This window comes from Periplaneta americana, chromosome 6 (genome assembly GCF_040183065.1).
Source record: "Periplaneta americana isolate PAMFEO1 chromosome 6, P.americana_PAMFEO1_priV1, whole genome shotgun sequence".
In the NCBI taxonomy this organism is placed as follows: domain Eukaryota; kingdom Metazoa; phylum Arthropoda; class Insecta; order Blattodea; family Blattidae; genus Periplaneta; species Periplaneta americana.
This window is the reverse complement of record NC_091122.1, coordinates 15,865,787-15,893,577: the sequence shown is the minus strand read 5'-3', so window position 1 is coordinate 15,893,577 and position 27,791 is coordinate 15,865,787. Positions and strand designations below refer to the sequence as shown.

Sequence of the window (27,791 nt, the reverse complement as noted above, 5' to 3'; positions counted from 1 at the left end):
AACAAATTCATTGCTGAACACTAGCCAGTAAAGTTTTAAGATGCTTCTAGCATTGTTAAAAATATGTAAATATCAGCACAACGTCACATTCTACCATCAATATCCATGGGTAATAACTTCCGTCCTGTTAGCACATCTGAGCTTGCACAGCAAACTGACTGCCCACTGTGATGCTGAACAACTTCTTCACTAGCCAGAAACGACTTTCCCCACTGGAGATCCAACCGTCTTCTTACTGGAGTTCCAGCCTTTAAAACAACTTATTTATAATATTTAATCAGCAAAGGGAAGAAGTACCTGATATCTCAACTTCTCCTCCTAAAAGACACCGTTGCTCCATTTCTTCCAAATCAATCTCTTGTTTGTAAGCCTTTCTGAATAGTGGCATATGAACAAATAATTACTTTCAGGAAAAGAGTAACATTATAGAACTAGAATCTAAGAGGAATGTGTTTGGTGACTGGTTACCTCTCTTACTTAAACTGCTGTTCTCAGACTTGCGCCTCTTGCTGGCAGAGAGTTGCTCTTAGCTGGAATCTCCCTGGAATGTGAATGTGCCACCACTATCGACAAGCACTGCACCCACTCCTCTGCATTCTTTCCTCCTTTGGGTTTCAGGATGAGGGACTGGTCCCCTGTGAAGATCTCGAAGGCCTTCGGAATGTTTCTTGCCCCTCGACTGACCTTCACACTGCGAATCTGGTTCACTTCTATCGGAGTAACATCTTTGTCATCCTTCTGGAAACAATCATAAGATTACAAAAATACTTACACATTACACCAGTATTTATCAAACTATGAACTGTCACTGAATGCCGAAATTACTTCTGATCCCCTTGTGGATCATTTATCAAACTCAAATTTATTTTTTCGAACATATTTAGGAACTTATGTAATGTAGGTTGACAGTGTTAGTTTGGCTTTGATAAAGTGCAGCTCGTTTATTCTGGCATTTGTTGTGCTGCAATAGTAAAGACACATTCATTGAGGGAACACATACAAGATTTTTCAAAAGTACTGCATAATTGCAATTAAAATTGAATGAGAGGATTTTGAACAGAAAGTTTAAACACATCAAATCCAGCATTTAGAAAGAAATATTTTAATGGAAACAAAATATTTTTGCGGCTATTGTTGTGTGACTTATGAGATCATCAAGAACATTTATTCTGGCATTTGTTGTGCTGCAATAGTAAAGACACATTCATTGAGGGAACACATACAAGATTTTTCAAAAGTACTGCATAATTGCAATTAAAATTGAATGAGAGGATTTTGAACAGAAAGTTTAAACACATCAAATCCAGCATTTAGAAAGAAATATTTTAATGGAAACAAAATATTTTTGCGGCTATTGTTGTGTGACTTATGAGATCATCAAGAACATTTTCAAATGAGACCTTATAGTTTTTTAATGTAATTTGAAAGAGCATGTCTTTTTAAGTGAAATTTCATTTGTTTTGTACAGAAGCACTGTGGTTATGGTTACTATGGTAACAATTTTATTGTTTAGTACATATATTTTGTTAATCCCTGTGTTATGACTATTTCCTGTACATAACCTTTCAGCTCACAATGCATGTACATGTACAAGCTAATCCTCCAAGTACAACTTATTTGTTAACTTTGAATAAATGTACTAAGGATATTCTGAAACATTTTCTTGTTAAAATAAGAAAATGAGCTTATTCAACATACGACCAAAAGGATGTCCAACTTACAGAATAGAGACGTATCCAAGACATAAAGAATTCAAACCTTGTAAATTTACAACATTCTAACCGGTTCAAAAGGAAAACATCCAAGATGGAGGATATCCAGAATATAGAGGTTTCCAACTTGAGAAGTTTTATTGCATTCTGAAATTCAAGAAAGAGGGTAATGTTTTGACAATGCTCTTTAAAAAGAAATTTGATAAGTAACCCAGTAAATTACTTTAAAAAATGACAAAATTGCAATATATGGTTTTGGGTACTACATTTTTAAGTATTTCAAAGCACAATACAAAGATATTTGGGTATAAGAAAGTCTTCAGTAAAATGAAATACCATTTTAAAATATTTTCGCATTATTATATTTCCTAATACTGTAGCTCTTTTATTTTAAGACTTCGAATAATTTGTCACCAACACTCACTGAGCCCTTACAGTGGTAAATGCCCTAGATGTATTTGAATCTATTCTTCAAAACTTAATTTGGAACAGATTTCCTTAAAATATCGCGTTTCTAATTCGCATGCTTCCAATATCAACTCCGAGATTTAAGTAACAGTGACCCCAAAAGCAAATAGTAACTTACAGAGCCCTTATGTGAGAGCTAAGATCCAAACAGAGTGAAATATGGCAAAAAGTAACTTACAGAGCCCTTATACGAGAGATGTGCTCCAGACAGAGTGAAATATCGCGTCCTCCACCGCTTGAAGATCTTCCAACGCCCTTTCTTCTCCTTCAACTGTCCCTCAATGACAGGCTGACTGTCCTGCAGGAAGCCCACTGCTCGCTCAGGGTGGTTACACAGGAAGCAGCCCCACTGAGCTGCTCCGTTGGGCCCCGGAGTTCCAGTTGCTTCAAACACGTCAAAGAAGCCACTGTGTCGCAGCTCGTTCAGCAGAGATTCTTGATCCTGCAGACAACACAACAAGAATATAAGTACTGATGCTCCATAATATGTACATTGCATACATGAATAGAAGGAAGTAGCCACTTAATCCTGTAGTTTTCTTATTATCATTGCCTTTTGATCTGTGACATCAATATTGGCTGTATAAAACTAACAAATTCCTGGCAATTCGTCACAGAACTTATGCTCACGAGAGAACACTGGGCATGCTTCAGTACCGATCTCTGCCTTAGGCGCCACTGGCGTAGCTCAGTTGGCAAGCACACTTGGCTGCTGATCTGCAACTGTGTTGCTTGGGGGTGTTTTAGATCCCCACTTGAGGGCTACTCCCACTATGGGGGAAAAGGTGACGAAGGGAATCGAAGTGAAGGAGGGAGAAAAAAAACACACACACACGCACACACGCACCCCCCCCCCCCCCCCGTCTTCGCTAAAGCATCCCAGGATTCTGCAAGGGGATGGTATCCATTGGAATACAATTCTCTTATTGAGTGTTATTGAGAGAGCATTTTAGTTATTTCTGCTGTTTGAGATGAAGGTGTGTGTCTAGAGACAATTGATAGAATAGCTGCTTTGGAATCTGACAATATAACTGCATTCTTAAATTTATTGATGTGGCATAGAAGATTCCTAAGACTTTCACTTTTTAAAATGTAATATCCTGTACCAGGTAGATTTGGCTCCAAATACTTAAGATTTTCTACAAATACGAGTAATCTTACATTCTTCAATAATATATGTTATAAATTCGAGTACTGTATTGTAGACTCAAAGATGGCTTGATTGTGAAGTTATACATATCTCTTTCGAAAATTTTACTACATTGACAACTTGTTCTCCTCATATATTCTCTTTAAGTTCTATTTCAGATGTTATTAAATGTCATTTCAGTTGCACGTTTTTCTCACTTATGCGTTTTATCTTTCAGACTATCCTAAAAAATGAAGTTTTACTGTACAACTAGGAGAGGGAGTTTTTTTCTTAACTGTAAATGAGCACAAACGCTACTTAGGTGTAAATTTTTCTGACATTTTGTATATTCGATTCCCTAACTGTTTCAAATGCATATAATTTTACCTTTCAGGTGTGTTTCCAAATTATACATAATACGCTTTGTCAAATCTGGCAACCTTTTCATAAGGGAAGCTAAATTTGTTGTTATTATTATGTGTCCTGTTTTGAGCTTCATAAATTCTGGTCACATTACTTAAAAGAATCAAAGAGAAATGTTACAAGTTTACAAAGTTTAGGAGACTCTAATTCTCTTAAAATTATAAATCGTTAATAAAATGACCTTGGCACATGGGAATGCTGACGTGACGAGAGTTAGAAATGTCTTGTTTTCACACTTCAAGATGTCCCAGCAATTCTTCAAGCTGCTGACTGATGAATCTCTTGAACTCAATGCTGACTCTGATCTTGCCTGCAATATAAGATCCACAGTAAGGTTTCTGATGTATTTAAATATAGTTATGGCCACTACAGGGCTTGCAAAAAAAAGCATTTCTTCCTCCACCACCATCACTTCATTTCAAAAATGAAAAATTTACACAGAACAGCATATGAGTGTCTGATGGAAAGAGCAAGTCTAATGTACAGCTTATGTGTACAAATGCTCACAACCATGGATCATTTCCAGTAATGCAGTGAAGTATTCTGCATAATCCATCAGTGATGCCTAGCTGGTTAAATGATTCTGGTGACCATATGAACCTGCCTAAACCATTTCTGAGCTGTAAATCTATCCATTAAATTTAATTCTGTAAGACGCTATACATACAACAAATCAATTGAACACAGTGTAGGACTTCTGTTTGCCCCTTTGCTGAGAGAATGTAAAAAAACAATGTTTACCTGTAATGCCAGGAACATGAGATGGATCCAAATACGAGGATTGCGTGTCTTCATTGTGAAGAATGTGCGATTGTAGAGGCAATGCTCTCCACGACCCTGGCACGCAAAGTGCAACTTGGCTAGCTTCTTTGCACGGCGTTCTGTCACACACAAACATAATTACTTACTTACAAATGGCTTTTAGAGAGCTTGGAGGTTCATTGCTGCTCACCATCGGTCCCTATGCTGAGGAAGATTATCCAGTCCCTAGCATCATAACCCAACTCCCTCAAATCCATTTTAATATTATCCTTCCATCTACATCTCGGCCTCCCCAAAGGTCTTTTTCCCTCAGGTCTCCCAATTAGCACTATACACATTTCTGAATTCACTCATATATGCTACATGTCCTGCCCATCTCAAACGTCTGAATTTTATGTTCCTAAATACTTAGGTGAAGAATACAATATATGCAGTTCTGCATTGTGTAACTTCTTTCATTCTCCTGTACTGTCCGTTACTCAGGAGAAGACAAGCGGATAGAATGTGACCTTCTTGACTATCGCTGCTGATTATTATAAACATCGCTCAGATAAGCATCCCAGTAGCCAGGTTATTACTCGTGCAGGAAACATGAGTAACAATGTGTATGGAAATTAAAGCTAGGTTGAACAGAAGGAGACTTAATGTTTCCGCTTACTGCAGTACAAATATTGCAAGTGTTGTCATACGTTATCTGTTCACATCCCTTCCTCCTCAGTCCACTCTCGTCTTCTCCCGAGTCACTGACAGTAACTTCATCCCTCTTAGCTTCAAACATTTTCCTAAACACCTTATTCTCGAATACCCTTAACCTCTGTTCCTCTTTGAAAGTGAGAGCTCAAGTTTCACAACCGTATAGAACAACTGGTAATATAACAGTTTTATAAATTCTAGCTTTCATTTTTTTTTAATCAGACTAGATGAAAAAGCTTCTCAACCGAATAACAGCAGGCATTTCTCACACTTATTCTGCGTTTAATTTCCTCTCGAGTGTCATTAATATTTGTTACTGTTGCTGTCACACACAAACATAGTCAAAAAATGTTCAACTATTGTCAAGTAAGGTATTCAAAGAATAAATGACTGTGCTTACCTTCAATTGTACATTTGGCAGGTGGAGGTATACGAACTGAGACCTTTTCCATATAGGACTTAATTTTATCCAGATGTTTCTCGCAAAAATGTTGCACAGTGTCTCTCATGGGATATGGCTCAAAGACACTTATCCTCTGCAAAATAAATAATAGAATGTAATTAATATAGTTGCGGCAAAATGTTAAAACGAAACATGAGATATAAGATGCTATCTGAGAACACTGCCATATGCAGAGTTGTTTCTGACCTCTGGTAATGGGTAATGAGTGTAATAGTGGTGCACAAGATTAGTGTTCTAAGCAATGAACAAACCACTAAATATGCACAGCATTCACAAGTATTTAGCTGCAACGATGCTGAAGCAAATTATATCATACTGGGAAGGCAACATCATCATATTTTCCCAGGAAAGATCCTTGTCTATGGCAGTGTTCCAGAGTAATTGCATGTAGGTAAGTTAGGGACATCCCTAAAACTGAAATATTATCATCAAACTGTAGTATATGTCTTGCTTAGAGACTTCATAGTGTTTTTTATGAAAAAGGGGAACATTTACAAAAAGTTTAAAGGAAAACTGGACATGTTCCAAAATTCAGCACATGATACCTCATTAAAGTGTGTTTTAACAATGAGCAAGGCTTTCATAGTTTCAACTTCCATTCAATTTTTTTATTTGACCATAAAGTGTGTACTAGAGAAAAACATGTTCCACACCATGACAGGAATTGACAGACAGAAACAAATCAAACGAACAAAGTTCTTAATGTTAATGTTTTTACTACTGAAATAGACAAACCTTTCACAACACTTTTCATTAGCAATTGATTTTCACTGGGTCTAAGGATACAGTGGAGTGTACTGCAGTGAACAAGTCGACCTACTGGCCAAGCATGAAACTTCCATCCAATGCCACAGTCCGGTACTCCGTTTACTAAGAGCCTGGAGATCTACACCAGCCATGAGACATGCTAAACTCCTTATTGGAGAACCAAAACCTGATTCAAATAGCACCTACATATATTGGGCCTCACTGATGATTCAACTTGTAGGAAATGTGGGATGGAGGGTGAGTTATCACCTCACATTTTGGTAGATTGTCCAGCACTAAGCCAAATCAGGCACCATTATCTTGGGGAACATTTGCTGTCTCCCGAGGAATTTCAGGAAATTAAACACTATAGAATCACAAAGCTGAAATCACATTGTAGTCTTCTGGGTTGATTTCCAGTTTATGGGGTGCACAATGGGCCAATTGTGCCTAAGTGCCATTGTCGTAGCCTACACTCTTAATGAAGAAGAAGAAGAAGAAGAAGAAGAAGAAGAAGAAGAAGAAGAAGAAGAAGAAGAGGAGGAGGAGAAGTTTCGAATGGAAAGAACATAGTAGCTAGTGACAAACCTGCGATGCAGCTGCAATGGCAGCATTGTTCTGCTGCTGGGAATTGATGGTGACAACACTGGTGTTCTTATCCCGTCTAGATGTCACTACGGTGGTGGGGAGTGTCTGCGATGTCAGAGTCTGGGCTCCTGATTGGTTGCTGTGTGAAACTGCAATTGAGTGACTCAAAGGATGGCTTGTAGATGTGAGCACTGGTTGGTTGAGCGCGATGCTGCCGGAGTTGCTGAGACCTCCACGAGGTGGCAGTATGTGTGGTTGTGACGACGTCAGGTTGTGCAGCCTGGTTCCGGACTGACTCAAGTTGATGCCAGTTGTATTGCTGTTATTTGCTAACAGTCACAATATTACAATTAAAAACATCTGGTAACCATAATCTGATGAATACATAATGAGACTGGTCTTGACTTTAACTACTGAACATATCATGACAAAAAACTTCCTTACTTACTTTATTAAAACGTAACTTGCTATTGACCTATATTGTGTTTACACTTCTTTTCTGAATACACAGTGTTAGTTATCTTAAATGTTACCGTCGCAAAAAGATAAGATTAAGTTCGCACAAAAATCGTTACAATTGCATCCAATATAGTAATATTAATGCAATAAGATCAAGGGGAAAAATTGTTTATCTCTTGTACATTTTCCACTGGTTTGTACGTTTCAAGAAAAGTCAAGAAGATCCGGAAGATTATTCAAACCCAAGCCTACCAGTTCAGTTAGAAAAGTATGTGAAAGAATACTAAGTGAGTTCGAGAATGTTGGCAGATGATTTCACTGTTGTTGAGGAAACCTAAGGCCAAGATTTAAGTAAAAGGATCAAAGTTTAACAGAAAGTCAATTATAAAACATAATCTTATCAGTTTGAACCTAAAATGAACCATCAAAGTGCGAAACGGAAGTTGAAAATCTCATCAAAAACAAAGAAACAATTTTTTTCAGAAATCGAAAATCAAGACAATGGTGTTGCTACTTCAGCAGTAAATCCCATAACCAACCAGAATTTGTCCCACATACTGTAACTGTCACTGGACAGTATCATCTGAAAGTTTTTGAATAACTCTGAAAGTGAATTCATGTAAAATCCGAGTATCACGAACCAGGTATCTGGTACTTGCTCCACAACAATGCACCAGGATAGTTGCTGTAGAGGAGTTTCTGGGATGCAAACAAATTTTTACACTTCTATCGATATGATGCCCTGCAACTACTTCCTATTAACCGAAATTTAAAGTTATTGCTAAAAGGAAAACATACTGAGGACAACAGATCCATCCACAATTCCATGACGAGAAAAAAAAAAAAACATATTTTTCTCAGTGGACTGAGCCAAGGATATAAACGCTTTTTTTTTTTTTTTTTTTTTGGAAAAACTAATTTCCAAAGACATTGGCACTGACAGCCTTTTTTATGTCCAGTCTTCAATTTCCTCTCCCTTCTCACAGTTTCATAGTTCGAAACACATTAATAAGCTAAACATCTTAAGGATGCCTTGGAGGAAAGTGAACAGTTTTCACAGGAACCATCAACAGAGTACGCAGATTTTTTTTTTTGTTCAACTGCATTTGAAGTTAATTTGAATAGCATGAATACGTTCTTAAATTAATTCTGCATTACTCTGTCTGTGGTAATAATTGAAACGTACATTCTAGAAAATGTAAACCACAAAATCATATAAACATTTTTTACCTCCCGTACCAGCCTGCACCACCAGAGGATTATTGTTCTGCACTGGAAGAGGATAAGATGTGGAGATGGAAACAACCAAGTCTTTTTCATCTCGTAAGCCAGATGAACTGCCCCTACAAATTCAAATTTCGATTCAATTTCACACATTATACAACACTGTAATGTTAAATACTATTAAACCATTAACTGGTCTGATTCTTTTAGATAAGGGAGACTGGATTATTCAAGAGGGTTTTGTTTGAATTCTTCCACGATTTGTGTAATAAAGAAATTACGATGTCTTGAATGTTGAATCTAATTTAAACTTCAGCTGAAAAATAAAATGGATGAAGCCATTATACAGTACTTGTTAGATGCTAAATTGACGTTATCACATGTTACATACCAGTGAGCAGGATAACCTTATCCACTTCATTTCTTCCCCTTTTTTCCTTCTTCTATTTTAACCTGAAAACTAATGTGGATCCAACATTCGAAACATCGTAGTTCTTATATTTCACCAGCTTACTTACAAATGGCTTTTAAGGAACCAGGAAGTTCATTGCCGCCCTCACATAAGCCTGCCATCGGTCCCTATCCTGAGCAAGATTAATCCAGTCTCTACCAACATATCCCACCTCCCTCAAATCCATTTTTATATTATCTTCCCAGCTATGTCTCAGTCTCCCCAAAGGTCTTTATTCCTCAAGCCTTCCAACTAACACTCTATATGCATTTCTGGATTCGTCCAAATGTACTACATGCCCTGCCCATCTCAAATGTTTGGATTTAATATTCCTAATTATGTCAGGTGAGGAAATATTTCACCAACAGTTGAAAATTTAAACTCAAAACTTGTTAAAATAATTTTATGGCACAATACCTGCTAAATGGTAAGTAAATGCTCACCCATTATTGTTTGGGAAGGTTAAGTTTATACTCACTTTAAGTGTGTTAGGCATTAGTACGCCATATTTGGTTAAGGATGCACTGAGGCGAAATTTCAATTTTCTTAACAGTTCGAGCTAATCTTTGAAAATTTGTACAGATATCAAGCTGCACATAAATAGCCCCTATACGAAGTTTCATCTCACTTGGTCCAAAATTTTGCGAATTGTTAACATTTTTGTAAATTTAAATTCTATTTTGAAAAATCATTACTACACCTGAAATTTCAAAATGTTTCAAACTCCCTGACAGATAAATTGCTCTTTTCTTCTTTCAGATGATTCTTCAAGAGCGAAGAAAAAATTATTTCATATTATCAAATATAAAAAACAGGTAAAAATTGTGATGCCTATAAAAAAAATATTTTCCCCAAAAATCTTGAGGTTCAAGGAAAATTCTGACATACAATTTTTGTTAAGAATACGTTTAAAAAGACCTAAAAAATTATGTACATACTACAAAATTTGGAGAAGGAGTAGTATTTTTAGTAAATAAATATGTAAAAAAATCCAGTTTAAAAGTTTAAAGGTCTACAAGCATGTGCAACATTTTACAAATGTCGGCCGAAACAGCTGACTGATGGGGCTTATCTGCCTACATACAAATACAGTTTTTAATGTTAAAAATGGAAAATCGAATTAAAAAAATACAAAATTTCAGCTCAGTGTATCATTAATTTGTCTTATGGCTCAAAACAAAATTCGTTTATATGGCCTTTGAAAAATAAAACCATCTGAACTTGTTTCCTCACACAGTACGATGGAATATGCCACTCACGTGATATTCTTGTTTGGACTCGCTGTGGTGACAGTCACTCCACAGCTGGACACCATCTGAGCGGCCGATACTTTGTACTGTCTGCCACCGTTGATGGTGGTGATGCTGCGGTTGTTGCTGATGCTCACGCCGGCTCCTGTACTTGGCACTGGGACTAGGTTGATCTGCTGACTGGAGCTCAGTCGTGTCATGCTCTTGTGCAGGCCTCCCACCGAGCCCACACGACTGCCACCAACTGAACAAACATGCGTGATTTGAGAGGAATTCAGTGCTCCCAATGATACTCTGGGAAACTGATCAGCACCAATTACAATGGGTCCTAGAATCAGGTAGTAGTTTTCCTTTACTTTACACAGTGAAATGTGGTTATAAAAATTGCGAGGTAACGAAATTTTAGTTTAATGGAATTATTTTCTGGTCAAACATTATGTTTTTGTAAGTTGTTGCATATTTCTGTTTCTTTGGCTTGAGTTAAGCCACTTGCATTCCACTGTAGTATTTTCAAATATCTTTCTTTAAAATACTGGGGTGCAAGAGGACTAATGACTTCGTTGCCAAACATCTAGGCATTTTAATAACAACAACATTTTCTGGTCCCCACCAAGTTACTATTTTGTATGTATAGAAAATCATTTTAACAAGTACCACTATAACAACAATTTGAATTTAATATAATAAAAATAATTGCTTCCTGCTGCAAACAAAAGGTAATCAGAATAATGAAACTGTTATTCATAGTTTTCTCCTCAAGGACAGGTCCTTCACTGCAAACAACATTCTCCAGTCCTCCCTCTTTTCCGTCTTCTTCATCTCTGCATACCATCCATATATTATACTGAGTAATAAGTAGGTATAGATCACGTTACATTATGTCACACCATTTGTTAATACAATGGGTGTATTCTGACTGTATAAAAAAAAAAAAACTTTCTGTACTCTATAAATAGAGGCATGAAAATATCGCAACCGCAATAAATACGATCAAAATAAGAAGCTGGCTTTTTGCTCCTTTTTTTCTTTTTCAGTTTTCTTTACATTTCATCACAATTGCAACCCTTTGAAGTCAGCTTCGTTACTGCGAATTACTACTATAAATAGGTATTAACGTGATAAATTGGATTTTCAGCAAAATACAAGTGATTTTGAAAAATGCATAATATATTTTTTTTTCCTTAAATTCAATTTTACCTCTGATTGAAATTCTGACTGATATGTATGTATATCTATTAACAGGCAGTACATCTCACTTGATGATATGTATCAGAGAAAGAACAATTGTTTGTATGCATCTGAAGTCTGATTTTAGTGAAATAATTATGTAGCTAATCGGCGATGTATGCAATGAGGAGGAAAGGAACTGGCCATCCTACTCCATTACAAGTTGGCCTAGTTGCCTCATAAGTGATGCCTTATTAGTATCACTTATGAGGTTCAAACCTGTCTTCGGACAGTTGACTAAACAAAACAAATTCAGTTTGAATAATTATTTCAGATTTTGTTTCGTTCTCCAGGATAAGGCCAGGAACTTCATTTTTGAGGAGTCTCCCATACTATGAACTGCACATGAGCAATACTGATCTTTGCTTTTGTCTGCTACACAGCATGTGGACCAGAGAGTTTAATTATGATACCCTCTGACATGGATATCATGCATGGTCATTCTACAATATCATAGGGACAATGTAACTCTGCCTTGCTGCCAGAAGAGAAGACCAGAAATGTCGAAGGACAACCTGGTGGCTATTCAACAGATGAAAAAGTTTATGTTCTTCGTGGAACACATAAGCAACTTCAGCATTCTCGAAAAGCTTTCTTTATTTGGCAACTTTTTATGATATGTTTTTATGTAAAACAAATGGATATTAAAAAACTTTTTGAACTCATTTTTATTCAGAGAAACTTCCTTCCTGTAAGCCATGGTTTTTGTTCCAATTACCAGATCATCATCACTTTTCTAGAACTTCATACTAGTAAATTTCACACCAAACAAATTTTTTTTCAAATTCTGAGGATGCTTTTCAAGTCGACAATTACATCAGTGAAAAAAGTATTATTCAACTAATTTAACTATGAATTAAGTTGATGAATAAGAAGATTCTAGTGTTGCAGGAATATAAGGGTGTTGAAAAGTGGAAGAAAAGAACTGAGGGGGGAAAAAAGGTAAAGTTTGGTATCAGATGGGTTTTCAAACTGCTCCTTAACTTTTTGAAATTGTGAGTTTGTCTTGCCATGCTCTGCTTCACTGAAAGGGTGCCAATGCTCTAAGACTCTCTCTACACACTGTAACAGGGATAAGTATGAAGGCCTGTAAAAAATCAAATACTTCGAAATAAACAAAAAAACTCGTAACTTTTTACTGACCATTTGCAAAAGCGTAATTGTATGGGACAATTCACATGTATTACAATTAATTCGTAATAGCTGGCATCTCTGTGTCACTGATCTGACCTGAATGATAATTCTGTTCACTGCAGAACTGTAGTTGTTCTGGACTGACAAGTGGAATCACTGAGTGAACTGGCTATCTAGACAAAACAGAACCATATGGACACGAGAAATTTCCAACTATACGTCCATATTCCTAAACATACAACAAGTAACTACAGTTTAACACCAGAAACCACATCTGAATGCAAACACAAAGCCTCGAATCTCATATTACTCCATGACAAAACTCTTGAAACCGGCAGTTAGTGATACGCAGACGCACCTATGTTCAGTCTCGTCATGCTCCTGTGGCCCACAGACGTGTGCAGCCGGCCTGTGCTTCTGCTGTCACCTCCCAACCTGGGACGGCTGATCACCAGGCGGTTCACCTCCTGGCGATTCAGGAGGCACCCTCCGATGTCTTGCTGAGTTACAGGGTGCTGTCTGGGCACTGACACAGGCTGCTCCCTTGCCACGACTGGCTGCAGCTGTTGCTGCTGCTGGGGTACTTGCTGGGCCTGCTGCAAGTCTGGGCGACTCCCCCCAACCTTCACAATTGTCACACCACCCGATATCTGGTTCACCTGTGTGCTGTTCAAAAACAACGCACCTTTATAAGGTAAGTACTCTATAATTTCTGTCCACTTAATGTATATATTTCTCTTAGGACCGATTTCACCAACAGAATATGTTAAAACTTAATACAGTGTTATAGTGACTTAACAATAAATCTGACAAAAAATAGTTTTATGAACAGTTGTTAAGTTTAAAAATTTGTTAAACTGTTTGTTAACAAAACAAACGAATTTCCTGTGTTAAAATGTTATCTAAATCGTTAAAATCTCAACTATGCCTTGTATAAATAATCCTGTGGATACAGAAATGCCATACTGGTATTTACATTTTTTAAACATAGCCCCTACCGTATGTTGTTGTCAAGAGAGAGGTGTAAGGATTCATGATTCCGAAAATCTACCTGAGAACGAGTTTTTACTGAGGTGGAGACTCTCGAAAACGGTTTTCAGCAAGGTAGTAGACGAAATTCGAGACAGATTAGAAAACACAACACAAATATACTTAATCTTTCCCATACTAAAATTTTTGTACCACTGGTTCTTTTCAGTCACTAATAGGGGGTAATGCAACCATGAGTAAAACTATCCAATAAGTTTCTCATCCTGCACCAAGAATTTATTTTAGTAGGTTATTTTACGACGCTTTATCAACAGCTTAGGTTATTTAGCGTCTGAATGAGATGAAGGTGATAATGCCAGTGAAATGAGTCCAGGGTCCAGCACCGAAAGTTACCCAGTATTTGCTCATATTGGGTTGAGGGAAAACCCCGGAAAAAACCTCAACCAGGTAACTTGCCCCAACCGGGAATCGAACCCGGGCCACCTGGTTTCGCGGCCAGACGCGCTAACCGTTACTCCACAGGTGTGGACTGCAGCAAGAATGAGACCAAGATATGTAAAGTTTCAGTCAGATGAAAAGCAGCAAAATGTTACGTTGCTTGGAAGTTCTTGTGGTAACCTCCTCATGGCAATTAGTAACCTGCTCCCACACGTCATCCTCTAGCTCTGACTTTGACATCATCTATTTTCTTGCATTCCACAATATTTTTATATTTGGTTACCAATTCTATTAACAAAGACTTTTCTATTTTAGTAAAACTGGAACTTCTATTTCTTTTCACACAGTTAGTTTCACAGTTCATTTTCAATAATAAATAATAATTCCAAAGAGATCGTAATGTTGCACTAATTTTCTCTTTATGAAGTGAGTAAAACGTGTTCAGAAAAGTTTTGGTTCTGACACGGCCTTCCTGATTCACACTATTCCAAATTTTCGCAAAGTTCCAACAGCCATGGCGAAAGTTAACAAAAGTGTTATACTAGTGGCAGAAGAAATCGGCGGCTATGGTGAACCCCTCATTCATTACCCCAACTCCTATACCCCTCAGAACCTGCTTGGTGCATGGTCCTGTCCCAAATAATGTGTTTGTAGAGGAACGTCACACACCTTGGCAGTGGCTGTCTGTGTTGATGACAGAGCATTTTTAATGTCCTCACAATCTGTAAGTTCTTTCAAGAAACAGTCATCATCATCATCTTCCTAACAAGTATTAGGCCAAGTGGCCTGTTACAGTCTCAAACTAGAATTTTCAGTCCATCTCTTCTTTGGACGGCCTAGAGATCTTTTGCCATATGGATGGTAATGAACAGGGAAAGGATTTATATGTAAATACATATTTACTTATAAAGCTAATATAATTTATATTTTGCATTATCTTTATGTTTCACAATGTGTAGGGTTGAAAAATCCTACTTTTATTTTCCATATTTTTCCATATTTTAGAGTTTAGTACATATTTTCGTTAATTTCCATATATTTTCCATATTTCATATAAAACAGTCCATATTATATTAGGTTTAACAATAAAACAAAACAAAATTCCATTAACTTTTAAAAATACATTTCAACAATAGAGATTTAAACACATGCTCAGTAATCCCTTTAACATCAGAGTTATTTGAAAATTAGCAGTCCTATCAACAATGGGAAAGTAAGTTACAAAACTGTATTAATTTAATTTAAAATTTTTAACAGACTTCAGTTGTGCAGCTCAACAGTTAAATGCCAGTCAGAGTACACATAGGTTCAGTTTTGTAAATCATACTATAAAGACGGTAAATATGCCAAAAGTACGTCATTCAGTCAATTTAAAATCAAAACTAACAAGTTACATTTCAGAATTTAAAGAAGATGGTTTATCAACTGACAATAAAATATTATTTTGTAATTTGTGTCAGTGTGCAGTATCATCTACACAAAAGTTCCTGGTGCAACAACACATTACAACTAGTAAACATCAGGCCAACAAACAACTAAATTCCAAGCAGAGACAATTGTTTTTAACACAACCAACAACATCGAATGTAAGATCTGAGTTTAACATCGACCTGTGCCGTTCTCTCATCTCTGCTGATATTCCTCTCTACAAACTAAAGAATAAGGTCTTCAGGGAATTCCTTGAAAAATATACTCAACATACAATCCCGGATGAGTCAACACTTAGGAAGACGTATGCTCCATCCATCTACGATGAGACAATACAGAAGATAAGAGATGAAATTAAAGATAGTTCAATTTGGGTTTCCATTGATGAGACTCCCGACAAAGAAGGTAGACTTGTTGGTAATGTAGTTATCGGTTTGTTAAGTGAACAATATTCTGAACGAATTCTTTTACATTGTGATGTTCTAGAAAAGTGCAATAACAAAACTATAGTTAAACTGTTCAACGAAGCTATGGGTATCCTGTGGCCAAAGGGTATTATGTACGATAATGTGTTATTCTTTATTAGCGATGCTGCCCCTTATATGGTCAAAGCTGGACAAGCATTATCTGTTGTATATCCTAAATTGACTCATTTTACTTGTGTGGCGCATGCATTTCATCGTGTGGCAGAAGTGGTCAGAGACAATTTCCCTAAAGTAGATTTGTTGATTTCATCAGTGAAAAAGTATTTCTCAAAGCTCCCAGTAGAGTTAACGTGTTGAAAGAAATGTACCCTGAAATTCCATTGCCACCAAAGCCAATTTTAACTAGATGGGGTACATGGCTAGAAGCAGTTGAATATTATGCCGAACATATAGACTCTATTAACAATGTTCTCCTTGCATTGGACTCTGAAGATGCAGTCTCAATTGATACTGCGAAAACAGTTACCTGTGACATAAGTGTGAAGAATGACTTAGCTCACATTCAGCATACATTTTCATGCATCATAAAAACGCTCAAAAGTCTCCAAAATAGGCACCTTTCACTATCTGAAAGTTTTGAAATTATAAATAGTACTGTGGAACAACTGAATCGTGGTAGAGGTAAAGTTGCAGATGCAGTAAGAGCTAAGGTGGACACTGTACTTTCAAAAAACCCTGGATATGAAGAACTACAAAAGGTTGTTGCTGTGATGAGTGGTGAATCAACAGTGAAGTTTAACTTGGACTTATCCCCAGCAGACATTGTGAAATTGAATTATGTACCAGTTACTTCTTGTGACGTCGAACGCTCTTTTAGTCAGTATAAATCTATCCTCAGAGACAATAGAAGAAGATTCACTTTTCAGCACTTGAAAGAAATGTTTGTAACCTATTGTTATGGTAACAGACAATAAAAATTGTGTTTTGTTGAAACTACATTGGAAGATAAGGTACGTCCATTATATTTTTTGTTTAGTTTGATTAAAATGTACCAATATTTAACGTACATAGTCATTTTTTTATAACTTTAAGTCCATATTTAATTCCATATTTTGGTAAAAATCCATATTTAATTCCATATTTTGGTAAAAATAACTACATATATATTTACATATTTCATATATTTTTAATCCATATAAATCCGTTCCCTGGTAATGAAACAGTGCTTTTGGAATTCTGCATCGATTCATTCGTTCGAGATGACCCTTCCACTGAAGTTGATATTTGCTGGTGAACTGCATAATGGGTTCTATTTGAAGTTCTTGCATTATGTCCTCATTTTTTTACATTACTTTCAAGAAACAGTAAACTTGATAAATAACGCCTTTAGTATGACTTCTGATATCAGGGCTCGACTGAGACATGATAGCAATTACTTGGATGATTAGTATTTAAAAATACTGTTTAAAAAAAAAAAAAAGTTAGCTTCCCTTATGAAAAGGTTGCCAGATTTGACAAAGCGTATTACATATAATTTGGAAACAGACCTAAAAGGTAAAATGATATCCATTTGAAACGATGAGATAATCGAATATACAAAATGTCAGAAAAATTTACACCTAAGTAGCGTTTGTGCTCATTTACAGTTAAGAAGGGGGGGGGGGGATATCATCAGATAGGTTAGAATGATATGAATGCCATATACCGCGAGAAAAATAATAGTACGGATTTACATATTGGCATTGATATCTAAACCAATCAACAGCCATCGGTTAAGATAACTTGAAATTTCCATTATCACTCCCATACAAATGATTTCTCAATATCTGAACCGATCCTTTGAGGGCACTAATGGCTATTTCCTTCACAATGCTGTGTGTTAGGCCCAGGTTTTTACATTTGTTGGCAAAGAAGGAGGGTATGGTACCTCGTGCTCCCACCATCAGACCTATTACATCAATGTGGGACAGGCTATATTTATCTTTATAGAACGGGATTGTTGGTTCATAGATCCGTTTCTTTTCACTGTCCACCTCATGCAATTGATCTGCATGTGTCTCAAATCTGATGGTGGGATCGAGAATGTATGCCGAGTTGTTCTTAATGGCAATGATATCAATTCGCCGAACACTTCCTTGTGTGGCTAGTCCCTGCACCTCTTGATGGACTGTAAACCCTACTTCCTTCAGTGCCTCGGCCAGCATAGAACGGACAGCATGGTGACGGATGTTGCGAAGGTCCTCACTATAGGGGCAGAAGCCAAGGATATGGGGAAGAGTTTCAATCTCGCTGAGACAGCGCCTACAGCGGGTACCATCCCGACTTCTACCCGGTACAGCTCGGACCGGAGCGACATAGCCTACCATTTTAAAGGTGTCTATCCAGTCTGAGAGGGTTAGACCTTTGTGATTTCTTATCCAGCTGTTTGCTGGGGGGAACTCTTTGTTAAGAATCACTCCTTTACCCTTTTGTTGCAATGTACACCAATTTTCAAATTCTTTTTCTCTTAAAGCGTCTCTAACTTTTCGAGAGTCCACAAAATTTTCACGATTATTTAAAAAAGAATTAGCAGGAGTTAATTTAAGGTTATTTAAACATGCTTTACTCTCCTCAAAAGGTCCCTAGTGGAAGTAATGTAAGGATCATTAGTTTTGTGTAATACCCGTAAGCTGTTAATATGTTGTAGCGTGGATTCCCAGCGTACCCTAAAAAGACCAAGACCTTTATACGGTATTTACGATGTGTATATACCATAGAATCGGGTGTGTCAGCTGGTAGGTGCAAAATTTCTTTAAGAGTGATTAGTATTTAAAAATACGGTTTATTATTGTATATATTTGCGAACCAGCTACAATATAGTAGTATCACAGACTTACTTACTTGTTATTGCTAGACTGATTTTTATTGCTGCACTGCTTCACCTCGGCCAGCATCTTCTCGTTCACGAGCACAGGGTAACTGCTGCACAAGAGTGTGGCCTCCCTTAGCAACGTCCCCTGGCTTCCACGATCTGCCTTTGGGAGGTGTTCCAGCACGAAGTTGAGGGCTTCCTGAGCTCGGTCCTTGTTGAGTTTGCCAACAGACGAGATGACCTGCGCGGCAAGGCACAGGGTGTTGGGATGGCACTCCGCAGCCTGCTTGATCTTGGACATATGGTCCACTAGCAGCTGCGGCCTCTTGCCTGCCATGTTCAGAAACACCTGCATTGTTGCTGATGCAGTAGAAGCTGTGCTCAAGTACTCACACAGCTGCGGCAAACTGGGCTCCAACAGCTGGAAAAAGTTCATATTTGTTGTAGACGCAAAACAAGAAGGAAAACGAATTATCTTAGGTCATGTCTTGCCTGAAGGCTTTTAGAAAACGATGCTGTCATTGTGTTGTCCAGTTATGATAACGTGCACTCTTTCTACGACTCAAACTACATTTGTTTCAAAGGTATTTGCTGTGAGTTAATGTAAATAGTTTCAATGTAAGAACCAGATTCAATGAGACCAAGGTTTTGCGTTCTGTCATGACCTGGATGAAGCAATCAATTCATGCTGAACAAGAAAGAGTTGTTTCTTTTTTTTTTTCCGGTGGTGATGTCATATATGTGAAGAACATACAGTTCCTTACCCTCATTCGTCCTGTCATTGTTTGAAACAATGTTAGAAATCAGTGGCGGCTCCTGCATATTTCTTAAGAGGAGGAAAGAAGTTAACAGCGCAAAATGACACCTTCTTGAGAGAAACATGCTACAAATTAGCCTACATGCATACATGTAAGACCAGGTAGTGTTAGGGTTTGCCTTCCTCCCTTTTGTATAGCAATAATCTGTTTTTGTAAACTGAATTTCCTAAATTATCCAAAATATAATATGTTTTCACTTCCATTCATTGTTGAATAGTTGCACAAATTAACAATTACAAGGAAATTCACAACCTCGCAGCATTTTTCGCGCACACTACAGCATCACACGTGTTGGAATAGACCAGCTACTAACACATAATCGAAACCATTTTACGGAAATGGCAATGAAAAATAATCTGTTAGGAAAGCGAGAACACTGCACCCACCCACGTGGTCTGTGTTGCCACATGTACATTTTACAAGTTCAGTATCACATGCTTTTGAAGAATGTCAGTTTTTGTAAAGTCATACTACCATTATTGTTCAAAGCTGCCGGTGGCCGATCAATTTTTTTAAAGTTAAAAATAATGTAATTTGCAGTACTTTCAATTTCAAACATATTTGTACAAAACTGACAACTTGGCTGTTGTCCTGTCTAGTAGACAATGAATGGAAGTGAATTTCAGGGGCCAAAAAGATCTGCGATACTAATGTAGAACTACTTCCTCTTTGTTTTATATAAATCCAACTTCAACTTTCAGATATCCTCGAAAGTTTCAAACCATGAATACCCATAGTAGTTTATATAAAGTGCAATGAATAATATATTTTGATTTATAATTTTAAAAAAAGTTTATATGGTGTCTTTCATAGCTTTGCGTTAAAACTGTTTTTATTGTGTTACCTCCTAGATGTGCTATAGTCTGGTTGAATACAGCGTCGTTAGATGGCAGCGGTAGCGAGCTTGGTGTAAGACCAGTCGGTTTCTATTTCCCGCCCAGAGGAGGATCTCCTCCCTGTCCGTTCATTTGCTTGCTTTAAAACTCTGCTTCTTTCTCTGGCCGCTAGCGCGCTGTTGTCTATGTGTGTTTACTGCAGTAGAGGAGGAATGGATTGCCTTTCCTCCACACAAACAATCTCGCATCCTTCTCACAGTTTTCTAGTAGCACATGAGTGTGCGTCGTTTAAAACTCGATCAACCGAGGTTTTCTTATAGCTGTGAACTTAAAAATTATCGAATCTTCCTCGAATTTCAAAGCATATATTTCATTTGGTATTTACTTTCAAAAGACGAAAAATGTGAGGAGGAAGTTCCTCCCTTCCCTCCCCCGAGGAACCGCCACTGTTAGAAATAACTTAACTTGCTGTACTGTATCATTTTATTAGGCGTTCATAGATAGCAGGATGTGTACTGTATGTGCCAATAACTTCAAAGTATGTTAAGATTCGTTTATCTCGAAAGTTTGAAAATGGCACTTATATTCTTATTTACTTCAAGTCTTCAATCACTATTCAGAAATTTTGTGTTGCTGATGTGTACTTACAGATGGATTATTTTTAGCTATAAGTGAGAATAAGGTCAGCAATGCCAGTTTCTCTGGGTTTTCACATAGCGGCAGGAGTGAGACAAGAGCCATCACGTGGTCATGCAGAGGTTCCTTGTTCACTGCATATATCTGCGGCAACACTCGACACAGAGGGTAGTTACCTGAAAATACGAACAAAACAAGTTTGTCAAGGTCTTCCTTTTCCCAGTCTGTTTCTTCCTCTCTCCCCTGCCTCTACCGTTCTCTCTTCTGCCATTGTATTTATCTTTAGCTTTCTCCTTATCTCTCCTCTCTCTCTCTTTCTCATCTCTATCCTCTTCTTTAATTTCTCATGTGACTTATCAATGTGAAAACAGTCCAAACTCTTCAAAAACATTACTTTGATTGAAATCTAGAAGGTCACAAGCATAATTATTCTTTCTGGCATTTGTTTAATGGCTTTACCTGAAATTATGGAATCAATGATAAGCTGAATGTGTTTGGCCAGAAGATCAGCATTCTCAATTGCAGCAAGAGACAGGTACGATGACATATTGCGGGACAACTCCTTGTTGCCTTTATGCAGGAACTTGACGGCTACGGGCAGTGCACGCTTCATTACATCCTTCTTGCTGTAATTCTGCAACGTTCAGGAAAATAAAACTAATACTTATTATAAAGGCACATGACAGGTGTACACACAGATACATAATCTCGAAACTACAGTGCATACATTTTATCTTCCCTCACTCGCATGTGTACAGCTGTGCTGTGCACTGTGGCATCTGCTCTACTTCTGTGAGCGGGGCAAGATAAAATGTATGCACTGTATTTATTCATTTCAAGATGTGAACACATACAGGATAAACCCAATTTTATAACAAATGGACAATAATGGAGACAAAGACAAATCTAATATCAGTAGCAGAGGTGGCAGCAGTGGTAGGAATAATTAATGGTAGGTATTTGATTGTTCGTCATTCATCCATTGGGAGCCAGATGTGTAGACCAATTTACTGACAGAGTCATTTCCCAGGGTGCGCCATAGGAGGTTCATCTACACTGTGTTACCTGGACCGCAGGCTTACCCAACATAAATCACAAAATCAGTAGCATGCCAAGGATCAAACCCAGGTACACAGGATTATGAGTTATTATTATTATTATTATTATTATTATTATTACTACACTTCAAACTCCTCTTCTTTATTTTATGGGTAGACTACAATTCAATTTGGCAAAATCAGCAATATGCCAAGGATCGAACCCACATACAAAGGATTATGAGTTATTATTATTACTATTATTATTATTATTATTATTATTATTATTATTACTACTACACTTCAAACTCCTCTTCTTTATTTTATGGGTAGACTACAATGCAATTTGGCAAAATCAGCAATATGCCAAGGATCGAACCCACATACAAAGGATTATGAGTTATTATTATTACTATTATTATTATTATTATTATTATTATTATTATTATTATTATTATTATTATTATTACTACTACACTTCAAACTCCTCTTCTTTATTTTATGGGTAGACTACAATTCAATTTGGCAAAATCAGCAATATGCCAAGGATCGAACCCAGATACAAAGGATTATGAGTTATTATTATTACTATTACTATTATTATTATTATTATTATTATTATTATTATTATTATTATTATTACTACTACTACACTTCAAACTCCTCTTCTTTATTTTATGGGTAGACTACAATTCAATTTGGCAAAATCAGCACTATGCCAAGGATCGAACCCAGATACAAAGGATTATGAGTTATTACTACTACACTTCAAACTCCTCTTCTTTATTTTATGGGTAGACTACAATTCAATTTGGCAAAATCGGCACTATGCCAAGGATCGAACCCAGATACAAAGGATTATGAGTTATTATTATTACACTTCAAACTCCTCTTCTTTATTTTATGGGTAGACTACAATTCAATTTGGCTTCAAATCATTATTTATTTGCAAGCCTTTGAAGATTTCTTGTATGTCAAAGAGCTTTCGATTAAAAATTGTTTTTTGTTAAATTAACTAACATCTAGTGGCCAAATGCCCTTTACAAGTCTGCAATGATCTTTTTACCTTTAAAGGAAAACATAATGTTAAGTTCTTTTTTTATCATCAAGGAGGGAACATTTCGTAACTCCTCTTAAAAATCTCTCTACACATCTTTCCTGGTTGAGGACCTAATAATTTCACTACCATACAACAGTAGTAGAATTTCTAATTTAACTACCTTTTCTCATCTTGCTTTTCGAAATCCCGCAAGTCAATTGGTACTGATATTTAAACATTGATTTGATGAAAGTCTTAATGAAACATACAGAACAGAAGTGGTAGAAATTATGGAATAAAAAATCTTCTTTATGCTCAAAATAGAACCCACTCACTGAGCACTGAGCTAACCTCAGTCTACAGAGTGATTCAGTGACTATGTTATAAACTTTTAGGGATGATAGAGGAGATAATTGTGAACAAATTTCATATAGGAACCTATGTCCGGAAACATTCCGTTTGGTAGTTAAGCCTAGATATGTTTGACAGTTAACAACCTAGAATCGAACTCAAGGCCATTCTTTTGAAGTTTGATTACAAACAACCTGTTCCTGCGAACGTTGGTGAATTCTCATAAACATTGTATAAGCTAGTTGGCATCGTAAATCATATTTTGACTGATTAAACCTTGCAACTTGCCGATAAGCATTTAATTTATGGAAGGGCAAAAGAAAATGCTAGAAAAGTTGCAAGGTTTAATCAGCCAAAATGTAATTTACGATGTCAACTATTTTATACAACGTTTATGATAAATCACCAACGTTTGCAGGAACAGATCCTCTGCAACCAAACTTCGAAAGGATGGCCACGAGTTCAATTCTAGCTGACTAACACTGAACTACCAAACAGGACATTTCCAGACATAGGTTCCTAAACGAAAATTGTTCGTAATTGTCTCCTGATTTGTAATATAGTCACTGAATCACTCTGTGTACAAACCACACACTGCTATTATTATGTATTTATCCAGAAGCATTATTACACGTAACACTAACTTACAAGGAAGATGCAAGATATTATGTCAGAAGATATTTTAGCATGTGGAGGGTCTTCATCTTTGTGGGATGGCTTAAGGTTGTGATTGAGACATGACTCAAGTAGAGCCACCAGGGCCTCAGCATGTTGCTCCATTGACCCCGTCTCCCTGAAAAAAAGAAAAAGCATGGTTGGTGTCACGATTTACAAGTCACTTGTAATTAAACTGTCAGTTCCGGATGGAAAACTAATGATCAAGGAACCGTGAAACTACTGTTAACATTTGGAAGGTATTCAAAAGAGAAATAATGAACAGATAACTCAATGAAAAAATATTTAAAAACAATTCTGTTCAAAACATATTAAGTTATCTTTCCTGCAGAGAAGAGATTGAATGTTGGCATGACAGACTGCAGTAATGTTCACTTTCTACAGTAACACATCCTTGGTCGTTAGACTTCCAACCCTTCAAAGAAGAGTGGCCCAATGATAGAATAACAGCTGATGAGAGGCAATGTATGTTATCTTATCTGTAAAGATGGACGGGTGTGATTCCTGCCACACACGTGTGTATCATGTATGCACAATGCATTTTCATTCAGTAACCTGCTTTCATTGCGAGTGTGGTGAACTTAATACACCACTACATGACAGTGAATAAGTACAAGGACCACCATGTAAAATAGTGGTCTGCATGTCGAACTGCAAAACTGCAGGTCCAGGTTCAAATCCTGGTTGGGACAAGTTACTTGGTTGAGGTTTTCTTCCGAAGTTTTCCCTCAACCAATTAAGAGTTGGGTAACTTTCGGCATTGGAACCTGGGCTCATTTCGTTGAAATTATCACCTTCATTTCACTCAGATGCTAGATAACCAACGCACTTGATAAAGCGTCATGAAATAAACTAATTAAAAAATTAAATAAGCATAAAGTAAGTAGGCCTATTGCATAATGTTACATTACTAGTACCGGTAACGCATTTTTCTAATATCTTGGTACTAAGTCTACATTTTTTTAATATGTACATATCTTTCCTCACTGTCCAAGCATATCCGCCTATCAGATCATTGTTAATCGCATTCTTGACACTGGCCAACTCGTCAGCTCCTAACTATATCTGTGAAGCAGCACCATACGGTGACTTCTTCACCATGCAGAAGAATTTTATGAATGACATTTTGAGACGCAGAATTCTAAATTAGCAATTCTGAGTGCTGTAGACAATTGTTTCTTGTATCACTGGCCTCGTGAACTAACATTTAAACTAACAGCTTCTCACCTGATGGCAGATGTGACGCGAGTGATGCATATCTCAACCACACTCTGGTCATTGTCATTATTGATGTAATCTGGAAGACTGGTTATTTCTGAGATCGTATTCACAACTTCTGTCAAGTCATTCACAATTGCTTGGTCAGCTACTGAAAACAGGTCCCCTGCCTGAAAAATAATTCAAGGCTATGTTTAGAAAGCTTAACGCTGCACTACAAATAACAAACTGTCCGTTGATCACGTGCTATTATAGTGACAAATACGTTTCTTTACAATAACACCCTCAGGAAAGGAACCATGTGATGATTACTCTAACATTCCAAAGAATTTAAACTACACCACTTCACTGTTAAATAGTTTGTTTTGTCAACTTACGATATTAATTAATAAATTATAGGCCTACACCGTAACTGAATGGCTAGAACATCGCCTTTCCATATCAGAGATCCAGATTCAAATTTCGACAAGCGCAAGTGGAATTTATATAAGGAAAAGGCAGTGTATGTCACTGAAATATAGGGCCTTTTTCTTGCTCATGTGGTAGAAGAATACCTATAATGTTGTAAAATTGAGCCCATCGGAATAAGTAAAGAAGAATTAGCACTGACTTAAGTTATCTAATCTAAAGTATACTATTTCACATTTGGACAAACAATGAAATTAAATATAAATTTCTTACGAAGTATTGACTATGATTGGAGGGAGGACACATGTGACTACCGAATATTACTAAATGATATTACTAGACTATGTCTACTAGGCCTATATAAAACTTAACGAGCAAATCTTGTGATGAAATTAGGGCAAAAGAACAACCTGGAATCAAACAATTTAACTTACATACTGTCATACGTAGTTTACTAATGTAAGTGGTACAAAACAAAACAGAAGTAAGAGAAACTGCGGTACGGTATATAGCCTACTATACTATGAATTTGAATCTGTAATGAAGTTCCTTATTGGTATACAAATATAGGCATAATTTATATTAATGTATTTATGTTAATTTACAATAAACATTTTCGGAAAATATACAACAGATCTATCATTACTGTTGTGTTTCATTGGTGGTAAACAAAATTTAGCATGACTTACCTTAGATAAATCCTTTTTGCTGAGTACTTGTGTAAATAGTTCATGCATATTTGTTTACTTCGCTGTCAATCAGCATATCAAATGTTGTTATATCACGGCAACTCACATGACATTAATTTTCCTTGTGAACATCGCTGTAATGAAAAATGTATAAATTTCTATATGGGCTTGTCTAACTTCTACCCTAGAAACCTAAATGTCACTTGACGCAAGGGTCATTCAGGTTAAGAAATATAATGTAACAAGTTTAATCATATTATAGCAGCTATATAGTTTTAAAATTAGATTTTGCAAGATATAATTAGGAAATTTCGGTTAAATATTTATACCAATGTGTCATTTACAATATGAATACACAAATAAACACGTAATACATCAAAACAGGTATGTGCCACATCTCTCACCTGTCGACTTTCTCCATTCCAGAGTATTTATGACGAGAGTCCGAGAGATGAAATACCTGAGGTAACAACCGGCGTACAGATTGCGACCCCGAAAATGAACATGTATAGTATCCAGCATCCATACGTCAAAATAGAATAATAGCAAAATTAAAAATTTAACTTTCAAGTATTTACCTACAGTTTTAATTGAATTAGGTTTTGGATCTGATGAGTACAGTGAATGTCAATGACTTATACGAAGATCAGAAATTTCTTGTATAAAGAAACTGCTCTCACTTGATATAGCATAATAAATACTTCATGTTACCTCGTTACTTGGGATTGTTGTACACGCTGTACCGTATTATAACACTGTAGCTTTCTCAATACGTAGTTACAAAACTGGGACAAAGCTTATAATCAAAAACTTTGTATTTCGAACCGTAGAATGTATATCAATACATAAAAAAAACTTATTTCCGTAATAAAACAGTGCTCATACTTTTTAAAGCCATTCTTCAACGAACATTATCATGCCCATCGCAGTTCATACAGTTCGAACTGAAATTTAGGCTGCATAACGAGTTCAAAAGAGATATAATGAAATGCACAACTTAATTATTCAAAATAACTATATAAAACCATAATAATCTCTGATTAATAAAAGTAGTAACCTTGTACTTATTATTATATGAAAGTACCTTTTACCCATACAGTTTCCATGCGGAAGTATATACATGTGTTGGTAACTTTACATAATTGATCATTGTTGGACTATTATATTGGTTGACACAAATATATCTCACATCACCAAGAACACATGATTGATTGTCGCAATA

At 36.6% G+C, this 27,791-nt stretch overlaps 1 protein-coding gene across 3 annotated transcripts; it reads right to left on the bottom strand.

Annotated features, from left to right (window-relative positions):
* Nucleotides 1–216: 216 nt before the first annotated feature.
* On the bottom strand, nucleotides 217–27,744 carry melt (ventricular zone expressed PH domain-containing protein melted). Of its 3 annotated transcripts, none has more exons than XM_069827594.1 (16): nucleotides 27,654–27,744; nucleotides 26,570–26,703; nucleotides 25,482–25,642; nucleotides 24,228–24,372; nucleotides 21,612–21,786; nucleotides 21,165–21,328; nucleotides 18,892–19,283; nucleotides 13,089–13,396; nucleotides 10,379–10,613; nucleotides 8,675–8,787; nucleotides 6,986–7,314; nucleotides 5,588–5,723; nucleotides 4,474–4,613; nucleotides 3,914–4,042; nucleotides 2,359–2,622; nucleotides 217–738 (listed from the first exon to the last, which is right to left on the bottom strand). In XM_069827594.1, exons 2-16 carry the CDS (start codon nucleotides 26,615–26,617, stop codon nucleotides 478–480), a joined length of 3,000 nt encoding a protein of 999 aa, XP_069683695.1. In that variant the 5' UTR covers nucleotides 26,618–26,703; nucleotides 27,654–27,744; the 3' UTR covers nucleotides 217–477. The 3 variants fall into 3 exon arrangements, with proteins under 3 accessions (XP_069683695.1, XP_069683694.1, XP_069683696.1); XM_069827593.1 differs by lacking the exon at nucleotides 27,654–27,744 and adding an exon at nucleotides 26,974–27,111; XM_069827595.1 differs by lacking the exon at nucleotides 27,654–27,744 and adding an exon at nucleotides 26,974–27,111 and having other exon boundaries at nucleotides 327–735.
* Between the last annotated feature and the right edge of the window lie 47 nt (nucleotides 27,745–27,791).